Source organism: Notamacropus eugenii, chromosome 4 (genome assembly GCF_028372415.1).
Source record: "Notamacropus eugenii isolate mMacEug1 chromosome 4, mMacEug1.pri_v2, whole genome shotgun sequence".
Lineage (NCBI taxonomy): Eukaryota > Metazoa > Chordata > Mammalia > Diprotodontia > Macropodidae > Notamacropus > Notamacropus eugenii.
The window spans coordinates 1,284,747-1,296,839 of NC_092875.1; the positions used below are offsets into that span (position 1 = coordinate 1,284,747).

Below are 12,093 nucleotides of genomic sequence, written 5' to 3' on the forward strand. Positions count from 1 at the left end.
CTGTCCTGGTGGATAGCCACAGTCCTCCTCAGTCCTCGCATCTCCCTTCTCAGTGTCTCCCCTATTTTCTCCCAAGTCTCCAAGTGAGAGAACAGATGCCAGTACTGCCCATAATGGGGCCAGGGCACTTGACCCTTACTGGCTGGGTAACCTTGGCCAAGTGGCAGCTGCTGTCTGAGCCTCACCTGCTCCTCTGGGAATTCAGGGAGCTGGACTGCATGGTCCCTCCAGATCCCCCCACCCAGTGCCAGGGCAGAGGTTGGAGCAGGGCAGGCACAGGGAACCAATCCATGACCTCCCTCCATCCAGGGATGGGGGAAGGGGGTCCAGGGACAGGATGAGGGGGGAGGGGGTGACCCCAGCTGCCTTTGGAAGGAAGCCAGGGTTTCTCTCCAACCACTAACATTCCAGAGGGGGAAACCAAGAGGGCCCAGAGAGAGCTGGCTCCCTTTACATGCCTGCCAATCACAGAAAGCCTTTCCCTCTTCCTAACGCCACTTATCCCCCATTTCTCCTGGCTGTAGTTTGTCACTGGAGGCTGCTTACACACTGTCTCTCCCATTAGATTGTGACTTCTCCAGGGGAGAGACTGCCTCATGCCTCTTTTTATAGCTCCAGGGCTTAACACTTTGCCTAGCACACAGTAGATACTTACCTGCCCAAAGTGCCACAGAGCCAGGGGGCCCATTAAGGGGCAATCAGGAAAGGCTCCCAGCCGTGGCAGAGGGCTGGGATGGGGGGTGGGGTGGGGAAGTGGTTAAAACGCCCAGGATTGAGGGTGGCTACTAGCCAGCAGAGTATGGGAGGAGAACAGTCACCAAAGCCTTCCCTCTGCCCGCCCAGAGCCGGGGCTGCACCCTAGGGGAGCTGGAGGAAGGATGCAGAAGGGGAAACAGGCTCTCACTGCTGCCTCCGCTGCCGCTGCTGCTGCTGCCCCAGGCAGCCCCTCTACCAGCTGGTGCCAGAGACAGGGGGCCTGGCTCCTGGGGGCAGGAGGAGGAGGGAGGTGGTGTGGGGAGGCTGCCCCAGGAGCTCAGCTCCCTGCTTGCTTCACACCCCAGCTCTATCCTTCCAGGAAGCCAAGCCGCCCTGGCTATGGCCAAGGTTGGGGGTCGCACAGCCTGCTTCATCCTGCTGGCCCTGACGATCCTGGCAGCCACCGTTGTGCTGGCCAGCCTCCTGGCCCCACGCAGCAGGTGCCCAGGTAAAAACTATCCCACAGCTGCTGTGGCAGCCGACGCCAGAAGCTGCTCAGACATCGGCAGGTAAGTGTGGACTGTCCCTGGGAGGACCAGGGCTCGGTCCTGACCATGGACCACGACTGGCCACTCAGCTTGGTGTCTCGGCTCTCTCAGGACCAATGGCCAAGTTTGCTCAGGGCTGGGGTCTGGTTCGGTCCATACACTATGCAGGCTTGTTCCTGGGCTCATTCAAGGGCAGGAGCAAGCCCTGGCCATGCCAGTTGCTCAGCCGGAACGTTGGGTCTCCTTACTCTAGCTTGGCAGGACAGATGCTCCCACAGCTAGCAGCCAGTGTGCAATAGGGTGGCTGGTGGTCTGTAGGACCCTCTCACCAAGACTGGAGCAGGGAATAAGAAAGACTAATTTGTCTGAAAAGAGAGGCCATATGCTCTAGGCACAGAACGTGTCAGGAGTTCATTTCACTTCATTTCAAGCTGCCCCTGTGGCCCAGAGCTTGAGCCCCATCCCAGCCTCTCCCCTGAGCTGGGCACACTACCCAGGCATGCATTTAGGGTTAGGCTCAGTGGGACATCTCTACCAGGATGTCCTTGGGGGTGCAGTGAACTGGAAGGTTTTGGCTGCCTCCTCCCACCTCTCTGCCTCTCTTGCCTCAGTCAAGGGCGCTCCCATCCCCCCACTCCCCTGGCTTCATGACCCTGGTGTCATTACCACCCTTCCCACAGCCAAGCCCTATCCTGTTTAGCTTCCCATCTCTCCTACAGGCCCCCACAGTCACTTCTTGCCAGGACCAGAGCAATGACCATCTCGAGCCTCCATCCAGGAGTGACCGAGAGGGCTCTGGGATCCAGTGCAGCCTTGTCCAGCCTCCCTTTCCAACACAGCCCCTGCCCTATTTGCCCTGATGCTGGGCAAGTTCAGGCACTTTTTTTGGGGACAATGTGTGAAGGGCCTTAGTGGCTCACCAGCCTGGAGAGGTCAGCTGGAGCCAGGCTAAGGGACTTTCAAGGAAAGTCCAATGCCTGAGGAAATGAGGAGGAGCTTGTCTACCATCACCTGTGAGGCTCTGGCTACTGCCTCAGTCACTATTCTAGGGGGGGTAGGGCTGGGTCCCCAGCTTCCCTTACCCCTTCTAAGCAGCGCACAAGCTCTGACTTGGGCTAAAACATTAGCAGCCTCCATGAGAGAGAGGGAATCTTAGAAGGACAGAGAGTTGAGGACCCGGAGAGTGGGAGGGGAACTCAGAGGCATCCAGCCCCTCTGTCCCTGCCAGCAAAGCCCCTCAGAGCAGGCCTGGTGAGGGAATGTCAGCCTTGGCTGGGAAACGTCCCAGGACAGGCTGCCCACGGTGCTCTGGGCCAGAGCCTCAGGGTGGGAGCCCCTCCTTCTTTGGGCTTCCTGAACACAGGCCTCCTGTCTCTCCTTCAGGTTAAACACACCCATTTTCTCCAGTTACCTTCCTCATCCTGGTCACCTCCTCTGCTCTCAGCTGTGGGGCCCAAAACTGACCTCAGTGCTCCAGAAAAGGCCTGACCAGGGAAAGAAAAGAGGGAACCATTCCCCTCCCAAAGCAGCCCAAGAATGGATTTGCTGTTTTTGCCCCCCAACCCCAGGCTGAATTTGCAGTTCACAAAGATCCCAGGATCTTCTTCAGAACAGCTGCTGTCTCTTCATATCTCATCTTCCTCATCTAATATTTGTGAAGGTGATTTTTTGGACCCTTGTGCAAAGCTTTACCTTTATCCCCATGAAAGGATCTTACAGATTCAGCCTAAGGCTCCAGCCTGGCAGGATCTTTTTAAGTCCTGAGTCTGTTATCCAGGGCATTCACTAACCCTTCTGCCCTGGACCTGTACATTTGATGCGTTCTTGATGCAAGTGTTAAACAGCACAGGCCAGGCACAAACTCCTGGGCCCTTGCCCTAGGCACCTGCTTCTACACTTATGTGACAGCTCCTTGAGTCTTACCTGCAGCCAGCCCCGAGCCCTCTGTCCCAGCTGTCTCTCTCACACCACTCTATCCCTTCCCAGGGGAAGCAGGAAATACTTAGTCAGATCCAGAACCTACCCCTGCTCCCTCCCTCTCTTCTGAGCCCCTGTTCACAAGAGGGGCTGAACAGCTGATGAAGAGAAAGAGTCCCTCGCTGATTCTGAGCCTTGGAAATGTCCAGATGTTTGGCAAGGTTCAGATGTTTGCCAGCTGGCCTCAGCAGGGAAGGATTTCTCCTCCAGATGGGTGGTATGGGGTAGCCCAAAGAAGATGCCCTGGGGAGCCTCATCCTGCTCCCTTTGGCAATCTGATCCTATTACTTTACAATTGGGTAAACTGAGACTTAGAATGGGAAAATGGCCTGGACAAGGACAAAGAATCTACACTAGCCCTCTGAGGGGAGTGAGGGGATGGGGATGTAGCACAGGGTTGGAGCAAGCGGCACCCTTTTTGAACTCTGGATATGCCCCCAACACCAATAACTGTGGGATGGGGCCTGAGTTTTCTCAGCTGTGAAATGAGCAGAGTGGCCTTGGAAGTGGGCTGCGGCGATGGAGGGGTTGGGAGGTTGGGCAGCTGGCTCCTCAGACCCTGGGAAGCTGGACCTGGGACCTAGGCCGCCTGGCTACTCGCCTGGACGGAGAGGAGATCCTGCGCATTTTAACCCTAGATGCACGTCTAACCCAAGGCAGTCCGTGTGGTTGGTGTCTTCTGCTTTCCGAGGCTATTTCGTGACGCTCATCCTCCTCTCCCCCATACCCCGCCAGCCCCTTGGGTGGGGGGACGCTCTCAGAAAAACCACCAAGAGCCCACAGCTTAAGGAAGGACCCAAGGGGATGACTCCCATGGTGTCGAGGCAAGCCATCATGATTACTGTGGGAGGCAGCCAGGCAGTACCAGGTGCACAGTCTGGAAGGAGATCAGCCTCCAGCTACGGGACACTGCTTCTATAACACGGGGGGAACCACAGAGTCCCCTGCCCCACCCCACTTAGGCAGCACCATATTGGGAGAGCATCTGTCTATCTCGAGGGACTGAGTGCCAGTACTAACAGTTGTTAGATTAGGACAGGCTTCTGGGGCCTCCCAACCTGGCGCACCCCTCTCCCATTCCCACACCTCCTCCTCCTTGGAGCCCTCAGGGACTGACTGACTGCCCAGGCCAGGCTCCTGGCTCTGCCCTGCCCTGGTTCTGCCCTGCCCTCCTGCCAGCTGGCCCCAGGCCTGGGAAGATCAGGGTGTCCTTGGACATTCAAGGTGGTTTCCAGTCCTCCCCTGAGGGGCTCAGCCATAGCCAGGGACCGTAAAGTACCTGGAGATAGCTCAACCTAGTCCCCTTTTGGCAACCCCATTGCTTCCCCTGCCAGTGGTGGGTGCCAACTTGGGCCATGGAGGGGTGAGGTTTGGGGACAGCTCCCTAGCCTCAAACCATCTTGGGACCCCTGGGATGCTCTGTACCCTGACATTAACTTCAGCTGGTGTGTGTGGCCCCTTGAACTGAGCATAGCCTCAGGAGCCTCCCCATCCCTGATCTGTCTCTCCAAGGGTCTATATCTCTCTCTGTCTCTGTGTGACTCTGTGTCTTTGCCTGTCTCTGTGTGTCTGTCTCACACACACACACACTACCACCACCACCATCACCTACAATCACCTTTCCTATGTCCTGGGCTAACATCATCTCAGCTTCTCCTTCCAAAGCTCATGGAGCACTCTGTGTGGACTCTGGGGTACCCTGCCGGGGTAGCAGTGACCCAGCTGGCTCCCCCTGAGCCTCTACAAGGGAAGTTCCTACAGAGCCAGTGTGGTCCCCTCCAGAGGACCCTGCCACCTGCACTGCTCACCTACCACTGTTGGGCCCAGTGTGGGGAGGAGGTGGGATGTTTCCCCATATGATGAAAAGGGGGGATCTGTAGTTCTCCCCTCCCCCACTGGATACCACATCTGGTAGCTCTTTTCTCAGTCCCTCCCCCACATGCCAGCTTCAGCATCTCTGGCCATCAGTTTACTAACCAGAGCATTCAGTATCCCCTCCATGGAGTGCTCCGCCTCCAACCTCCCCTAAAGCTAACTCTTCTAACTCACCCTCCCAAGGGGATTCTCAGGCTCCAAGATGGTGGGAAAGGAATGGGGGAGTGGGGAACACCGTGTGTCCAGACCAAAGGACATGGGTGAGGGGGGCAGGGAGGCACAGAGGTCTCCCTGCCTCTGGCTCCCTGGCAGCCCTGGTGCTCCTCTTCTAGTCTCCTTCTGCAGTCCTGGTCACCACAGTCAAAGCACTGAACCAGAGCTCCCCAATTTCAGGCAGGCACCAGCAGCCTCAGGGAAACCTGGGTGGCCACCTGTCCCGCCACCGGGGAGAAAGGGAACCCTGGCCTTTTAAGAACCATCCAGTCTCATCAGGTCCTGGCCCCTTCTTTCCCTGAGTCATATCAGTATGGCTCTGAACCAACTCCTCTAATCAGAGGGTAGGCCAGGGGCCCAGGTTACCCAAAGAACCCAGACAACCAGAGGCAGAGAGCATCCCATCCACAGCCATCCTCCCATCCATGATAGGGAGTCATCCTGTCTCTGTTTACAGTGAAATCATTCCCTCAAGAAGGCAGTCATCTCAGTGCTGAGTGAATGAGTGAGTGAATGGATGGATGAACGAGTGAGTGAACGAATGGATGGATGGATGGATGAACGAGTGAGTGAATGAGTGAGTGAGTGAGCGAGCGAGGGAAGAAGCGCTGCTCCTGGTCCTTCCGTGGCCCTACTCTGGAGGTGCACACAGGAAGCTCGACAGTCCCTGCGTTGGAGGAGCCCACACTCCAGAAAGAACGACATGGGGGAGGTTACAGCACATCCCCTGGGAAGGTCCCATGGTCCTTAGGGTGGAGACAATGAGCACAGCTCCCTGCCAATGAGAGGCGGTTTGTCAGGTGCTCTGCCACCTTAAAGGGGTCTATCAAGGTGATCCAACCTGGAGTCTCACAGAGATGAACTGACCCACCCAAGGTCACACAGATCTTTGGAATAGACCTTAGCCTCTGGTCTCAGGTCCTCATCTTTAAAATGGGGGTTGGAGCTCCCTCTATCACTCACCTGGGCCCCCCAGGGCTGTTTCCCTCCAGTTCTGCCCTCTTAGTGTGGAGAAGCCATCCCTCCTGGATTTCCCTGTGGGTCAGACAGGAATCAGGTTGGTTCTCTGGCCTCTCCTTTCCCCTTCCCCTGAAGCATGAAGGGGACGAGGCCAGCACCCTGCCTTTGGCCTGTGAGTCTGGGTCCCCCATCTGGAGGGGAGCTAAGGCCCGGGGAAATCCTGAGGAAAGTCCTGCGCAGGTGGCTATTTCCCTAGCCCCATCTGAGCTCTCCACAGAGGAGACCAGAGGGAGATAGAATCCAAGTCCTAGGACAGCTGAGTTCTGGATGGTAGAGGTCCAGATAAGAAAGGCCAGTCCCTGGGAGTTCCCAACCCCAATTTCCCCCATCAGCTTGGGTCTCCAAAGCTCAGCTCTGGCTGCTCCCACCCTTTAGGACTCCAGGGGGACCTTGTCTGCTTTCTCAAAGTCCAGGTGGGATCTCACCCACACTCAGAGAAGATTGGTGCCTGAAGGGCAGGGCCTAGCACATGGTAGGTGCTAAGAGGACTGGACTTGGAGACAGGAACACCCAAGTTTGGATACTTCTCACTGGGCGATCCTGGACAAGTCACTTAACCATGACTCTGTGCCTCAGTTTCCTCATCTGTAAAATGGGAAGGATACTAGCCCTTAAGCACAGCTTTTAAGATTACACAAATAAAGAGCTTTGGAAACCTTTGAGCTCTGAATCAATACAGAATCACCTTCACACACACACTCCCCCCCAGCTATTCCTGGGTCTGGCCCCCACAGCAAAACAAAACTGACCCCTCCTTCCCACCTGAACTCAGCCCTGAGCTTTTTCTGCTCCAGGATGACCACTACCACTACCACTCACAGGACCTAGACTCCCAGACCTTGCCCTGCTGGCCTGGACTCCTAAGCTAGGCTTGGAGCCCTAGCACCTGGCACCTTAACGGCTAAGCCTTAGGTTACCGAAGGGTAACTCCCATGCAGAAGAGGGTGTCCAACTCTCTGGGACCCCATTTGGGTTATCTTTGGCAGAGATCCTGGAGGGGTTGCCATTTTCTTTTCCAGCTCATTTGACAGATGAGGCAACTGAGGCAAACAGGGTGAAGTGAGTTGCCCAGGGTCACCCAGCTTTCTAGGGTCTGAGGTTGAATTTGAACTCAGGAGAATGAATTTTTCTGAGTCAGACCTCCTGGAGAATGAAGTCCAAGGGGCTAACAGTAAGGCTGGCATTGGGCATGGATCCTGCTCAGCCCTGAGCCTACCCTCTGGTAGTCAGCTTCGGCCATGCTTGGCCATGTGCCCTGTGCCACGACTGACAGACCTCTTGGCCTCCCCCAGGGACATCCTGAAGCTAGGTGGCTCCCCAGTGGATGCAGCCATCGCTGCCCTGGTTTGCACTGCTGTGGTCAACCCTCAGAGCATGGGCCTGGGTGGTGGGGTCATTTTCACCATCTACAATGCCAGCACAGGTAAGTGCCCCAGGCTGTGGTCCTCCCTTAGCAGTATAGATCTGTCCAAACCCCTGTACCCCCGTCCCCCATCCTCAGGCCCTCTCACTGCTTTGGGCATTCTGACCCCAGGCAGACAGTGTGAGGGCATGGAAGGAGCCCTGGGACTGAGCCTGAGGCTGCCACTCCTTCTCCCTTCTCTGGCCTTAGTTTCTTCTTCTGTAAAATAAGGAGAAGGAGACACTAGTAGATCCTCACCTACCCTGGACTGCAACCCCTTTCAAAGAACCTGGAGAGCCATGTGGGAGGATGTGAATGAAGTCACTGAACCTCTGAGGGGCTTCAAAGAGGAAGGGTTGCTGTCTGCAGTGGTAGAGGGCCTCTGCTACCTGGGAATTCCATACACCAATTACATCATGGTTCATGTCCCCAGATTAAAGCTAATGGAGATATGGGGGGGTGACTTTTATTCTGATCCCACCTCCCCTAAACCCCTTCAGTGTTGGTTGAGGGAAGAGGGAGTGTCTTGCACGGAGGATAGCAGGGTCCTTAGAGGGCTGTCTAGTCCCAGTGGAGGCTGCAGTGGGGGAAGGGGTGGGGATCAGGGCAAGGCTGACAGTGTGTGCATCTCCAGGAGAGGTAGAAGTGATCAACGCTCGGGAAACTGTGCCTAAGACCATCCCCCGGATGCTGCAGGAGCACTGTGAGAAAGATAAGCCGCTGGGGAAAGGTGAGGTCTGCCAAGCACCTTCCCTGGGCCCCAGGGTGGGGCCGGAGGCAGAAAGGGAGGAAGAGGAGGGTGGTAATGTCCATTTCTATGATGTCCCATGTTGTCAGGTGCAATGATTATCCCCATTTTACAAATAGGGAAACCAAATCAGGGAGGTGGCCAGGGGTGCATAGCTAAGGAGGTAGAGTCAAATTCAAAGCCAGACCTCCCCCTCTTTCTGGTTTCAGCCCTCTGCCTGTTTGACCACCCTGTGGACTCTGAGTTCTGCAGGAGGCTGTGGGGCCCTGGGGGAATGCTCCCAGGTTATGGTTTGCCTTTCTTGGAAGCTTCTCAGAATGTCCTCCTGGGTCCTCTGTGATTTTCCCACCTGGATTCTGTAACTAAGACTCCCAGATGTTCTCCCTGCCCAAACAGGAAGGGCTGATGTCTATATCAGGTCCAGCAGCATGGCTGGAGGTCTCCAGTGGAGTGCCACAGGATCTGTGCTTGGTCTTGGGTAGCTCACCAATTTTATTAGGGACCTAGAGGCAGGCATGGCATAGTCGTCTAGTTGGGGGATAACAAATCTGGGACGTGTGGCTGACACACTGAATGCCATGGTGAGGATTCAAACAGGCCAGAGAGTTGAGTTAGATGGCATCAGATCATAAACATTTATTTGGGTACAAAAATCAACTTTCCAATGTAAGAGTGGGGAGACCCAGTTGGGCAGCAAAGATGGGGGTATGAGTATACCATAAGTTCCCTATGAGTCAGCAGTGCCATTTGGCAGCCATAAGAGCTGATGCCATCTTGGGCTGCATGAGAAGGGGCAGAGCTTCCAGGACTGGACAGGGGATGGTCTCCATGTACCTTGCCCTGTCAGCCTGCACCCAAAGGCCTGGGCTCATTTCCAGGGGCTACAGCTTAGGAAGATGGTGGCTGAACTGCGGGGACTCCAGAGGAGGGTCACCCACATGGGGAAGGTCCATGCAGACTCCATGAGAGAAGAGCATTGAGTGAAGGACGCCTGGAGTCTAGGCAGGGTGGCTATCTCAGGGATTGAAACTGTCCTTTAAAGGAGGGCTCAGCCTCATTCTGCGTGGCCCTAGAGGGTGGAGCCAGGAACTGCAGCAAGAGGCTGAACCTCGTCTTTATGGGAGCTGTCCCTGGGTGGCACGGGCTGACCCCATCAGGTAATGAGCTCCCTGTCTCTGGCAATATCCAAGCAGCAGTTGAACAGCTACTTGTTGAGTATGTGGTACGGTTTTCATGTCTGGGTTGCCCTCTATGCCTCCCCCATCCACCCAGACAGTGGAGGATCCTGTGAGTCCCCCTTTCCTGGATTTGCAGGCATTTGGGCCAGCTGGCTCTGTCTTCCTCCCCCCACTGGCCCAAGTCTTTCCACTGACTCCCATATCTGGCTGGTCTTCACACAGGGACCTATTGGATTGGAGTCCCAGGAGAGCTCCGAGGTTACCAACTAGCACACCAGCGCCATGGCCGCTTACCATGGGCCCAACTGTTCAAGCCCACCCTCCGCCTCTTCCAGAAAGGCCTCCACGTCCCCAGGGTGCTGAACTTGTTTCTTAACAGCCCTCTTACCCAGGTCATAAATAGCTCCTCTCTTCGGTGAGTTGGACAGGGGGATAGGCGGGGGTCATAGAAGGTAAACTGAAGCTCCCCAGAGTGTTGGGTTGGGGGCAATGAGACTAGCTGTCTCCTTCCTCAGACCAAGAATGTGTCACCAGCCCCACTGGCCCCAGGTTGATACCCATGCTCAAGGTTTCCCCCTCACCCCTATGAAGATACCTGTCCCTACCCCATGGGTAGCCACAGGGAGACATTCCAGGGCATAGAGTGCAGGGGGGGCTCACTGGGGACAGAGTTAGGAGAACCCAGAGTCACCTGATGAGGTGCCCATGAACAGAGGGCCAGGAGCTCTTGTACTGATGTTCAGACCAGTCCTTGCATGTGGTGAGCAGGGTGATGGTAGAGGGGTAGGCAGAGGTAGACCTGGACCCAAGGAGAGGAGGGTGGCAGCCTCCTGGGCCTCCTGTGGGCAGGACACTGTACCCAGAATGGAGAGAAGTTGTGGCCCCCAACTTCATGTCAATTCCAGGCAGTAGATGGTCAACTGGCATTTAGCCAGGCTTAAAGTCTGCCTGGTGTCAGTGGGGAAATTGAGTCAGGAGAATCCTACCTTAGGCTCAGGTGGAACAGACATTCTCCCAACCTTCCCATGGCAGTTCATATCTGCATAGGTTTGTTGGCATCATGGCTCAGTGGTTCACAGCCTTTCTTGGTATCCACACTTAGAGTTAGACTCAGAAAAAGTCAGTTAACTGTCTCATAAAATCTTAAATAGCAAACTCCAATAATCTACTTCCTATATGACTAACCTCACCTCTTGAAAGTGAGTCTTTAAATAGCCTGCATGCATTTCTACACTTGTTCCAATTAAAAATCATAAATTATTGCTCTAATCGATTTGTATCTCTTTCCCAAACTCCTTTATCCTTCTCTAACCATGCTCAGTCTGAAAGAATGAAATATAAATATGATGAGTTCAAACGCTAACTTCAGCTTAGGTTTAGGTCATGGAATGAGTTCAGATCGAAACAGAAACATTTAACTTTTCCGTCAGTGCAAAAGTATTACCACAGGTGAGCTGCCTGTAAGAAACTTACACTGAAATTCTTTTCCCCAAACTGAAGGTGTCTCTGATCTAGTTTCAGTAATTAATTCAATTACATTTGTAATTACATTAGTTGCAAATTACATTAATTTGTCAATTACATTAGTACCCACTTGCTCTTATATTGTTTTGAAACATGCGAAGACCTTATTGTAGACAGATATAACTTTAAATCCCAGCCTTAGTCAACATCGCATTTGTACCTTTGTTTCACAAACTTCTTTTCCTTTATCTAATTATTCTCACATCATTTAGAAAGAATGTTCTGTTCTAGGGATTTTATCTTTCACAAGACTATACCATAGCACCAATTTACCCAATTATTTCATTGAAAACAGCAAGATTCCACTACTTGCTTTGTGCCCACATCTTAAACTACCTGCTTTGATTACAGAAACATGCCATAAAGATGAAAAGCAAGGGCCTAATTAGATATCCTCTCCACTCTATAGCCAGGCTCAGGAATAGTCGGGTAGGAAAATCTTCCTTTTCAGAGAAACACAATGGGGAAACTGAGGCAGAAGGATACCATCCCAGGCAGAGGCCAGGCTTGTCCTTTCAATCTTTTTTTCCCTGAGGTTACGTCTACCTGTAACATCACATTCTCTCTGAGTAGCAGAACACAATTTGTTATTGTCCCAGAAGTTTTATCATCAGATGGCAGGTTTCACTAGTCAAAAATTTTACCAGGACTTACGTCTTGAATTTTGAATTTGTCCTAAAAGCCAGTCACTAGAAATTATTTTTGCTAAATTCAAGAGCTAGGTGTGGAGGCCAGCTGATTTCTGACCCAGTTACTGCCTCAGTAACAATTTCTAGGCTTTCTAGCTTTAAGGATTCGGGGGGGCCTGTAGGGTTGTTACCCTTACTTTCCATACACAGTAATCAATTAGCAGTTTTAGGCTTTAGCATTAAAACTGTAATGCCAAATAACTTAGTTAACTATCTTACAACT

General features: G+C 53.7%; 1 protein-coding gene across 3 annotated transcripts in view; it reads left to right on the forward strand.

The window, feature by feature from the left end:
• Positions 1-886: 886 nt before the first annotated feature.
• Positions 887-12,093, forward strand: part of GGT5 (gamma-glutamyltransferase 5) — a 29,483-nt gene continuing 18,276 nt past the window's right edge. The window contains exons 1-4 of one of the 3 annotated variants that reach the window (XM_072606715.1): positions 887-1,265; positions 7,622-7,752; positions 8,366-8,461; positions 9,880-10,072. In XM_072606715.1, coding sequence (XP_072462816.1) covers positions 1,096-1,265; positions 7,622-7,752; positions 8,366-8,461; positions 9,880-10,072 — 590 coding nt within the window. In that variant the 5' untranslated portion in view covers positions 887-1,095. The other 2 variants (XR_011966555.1, XM_072606714.1) reach the window with 2 other exon arrangements.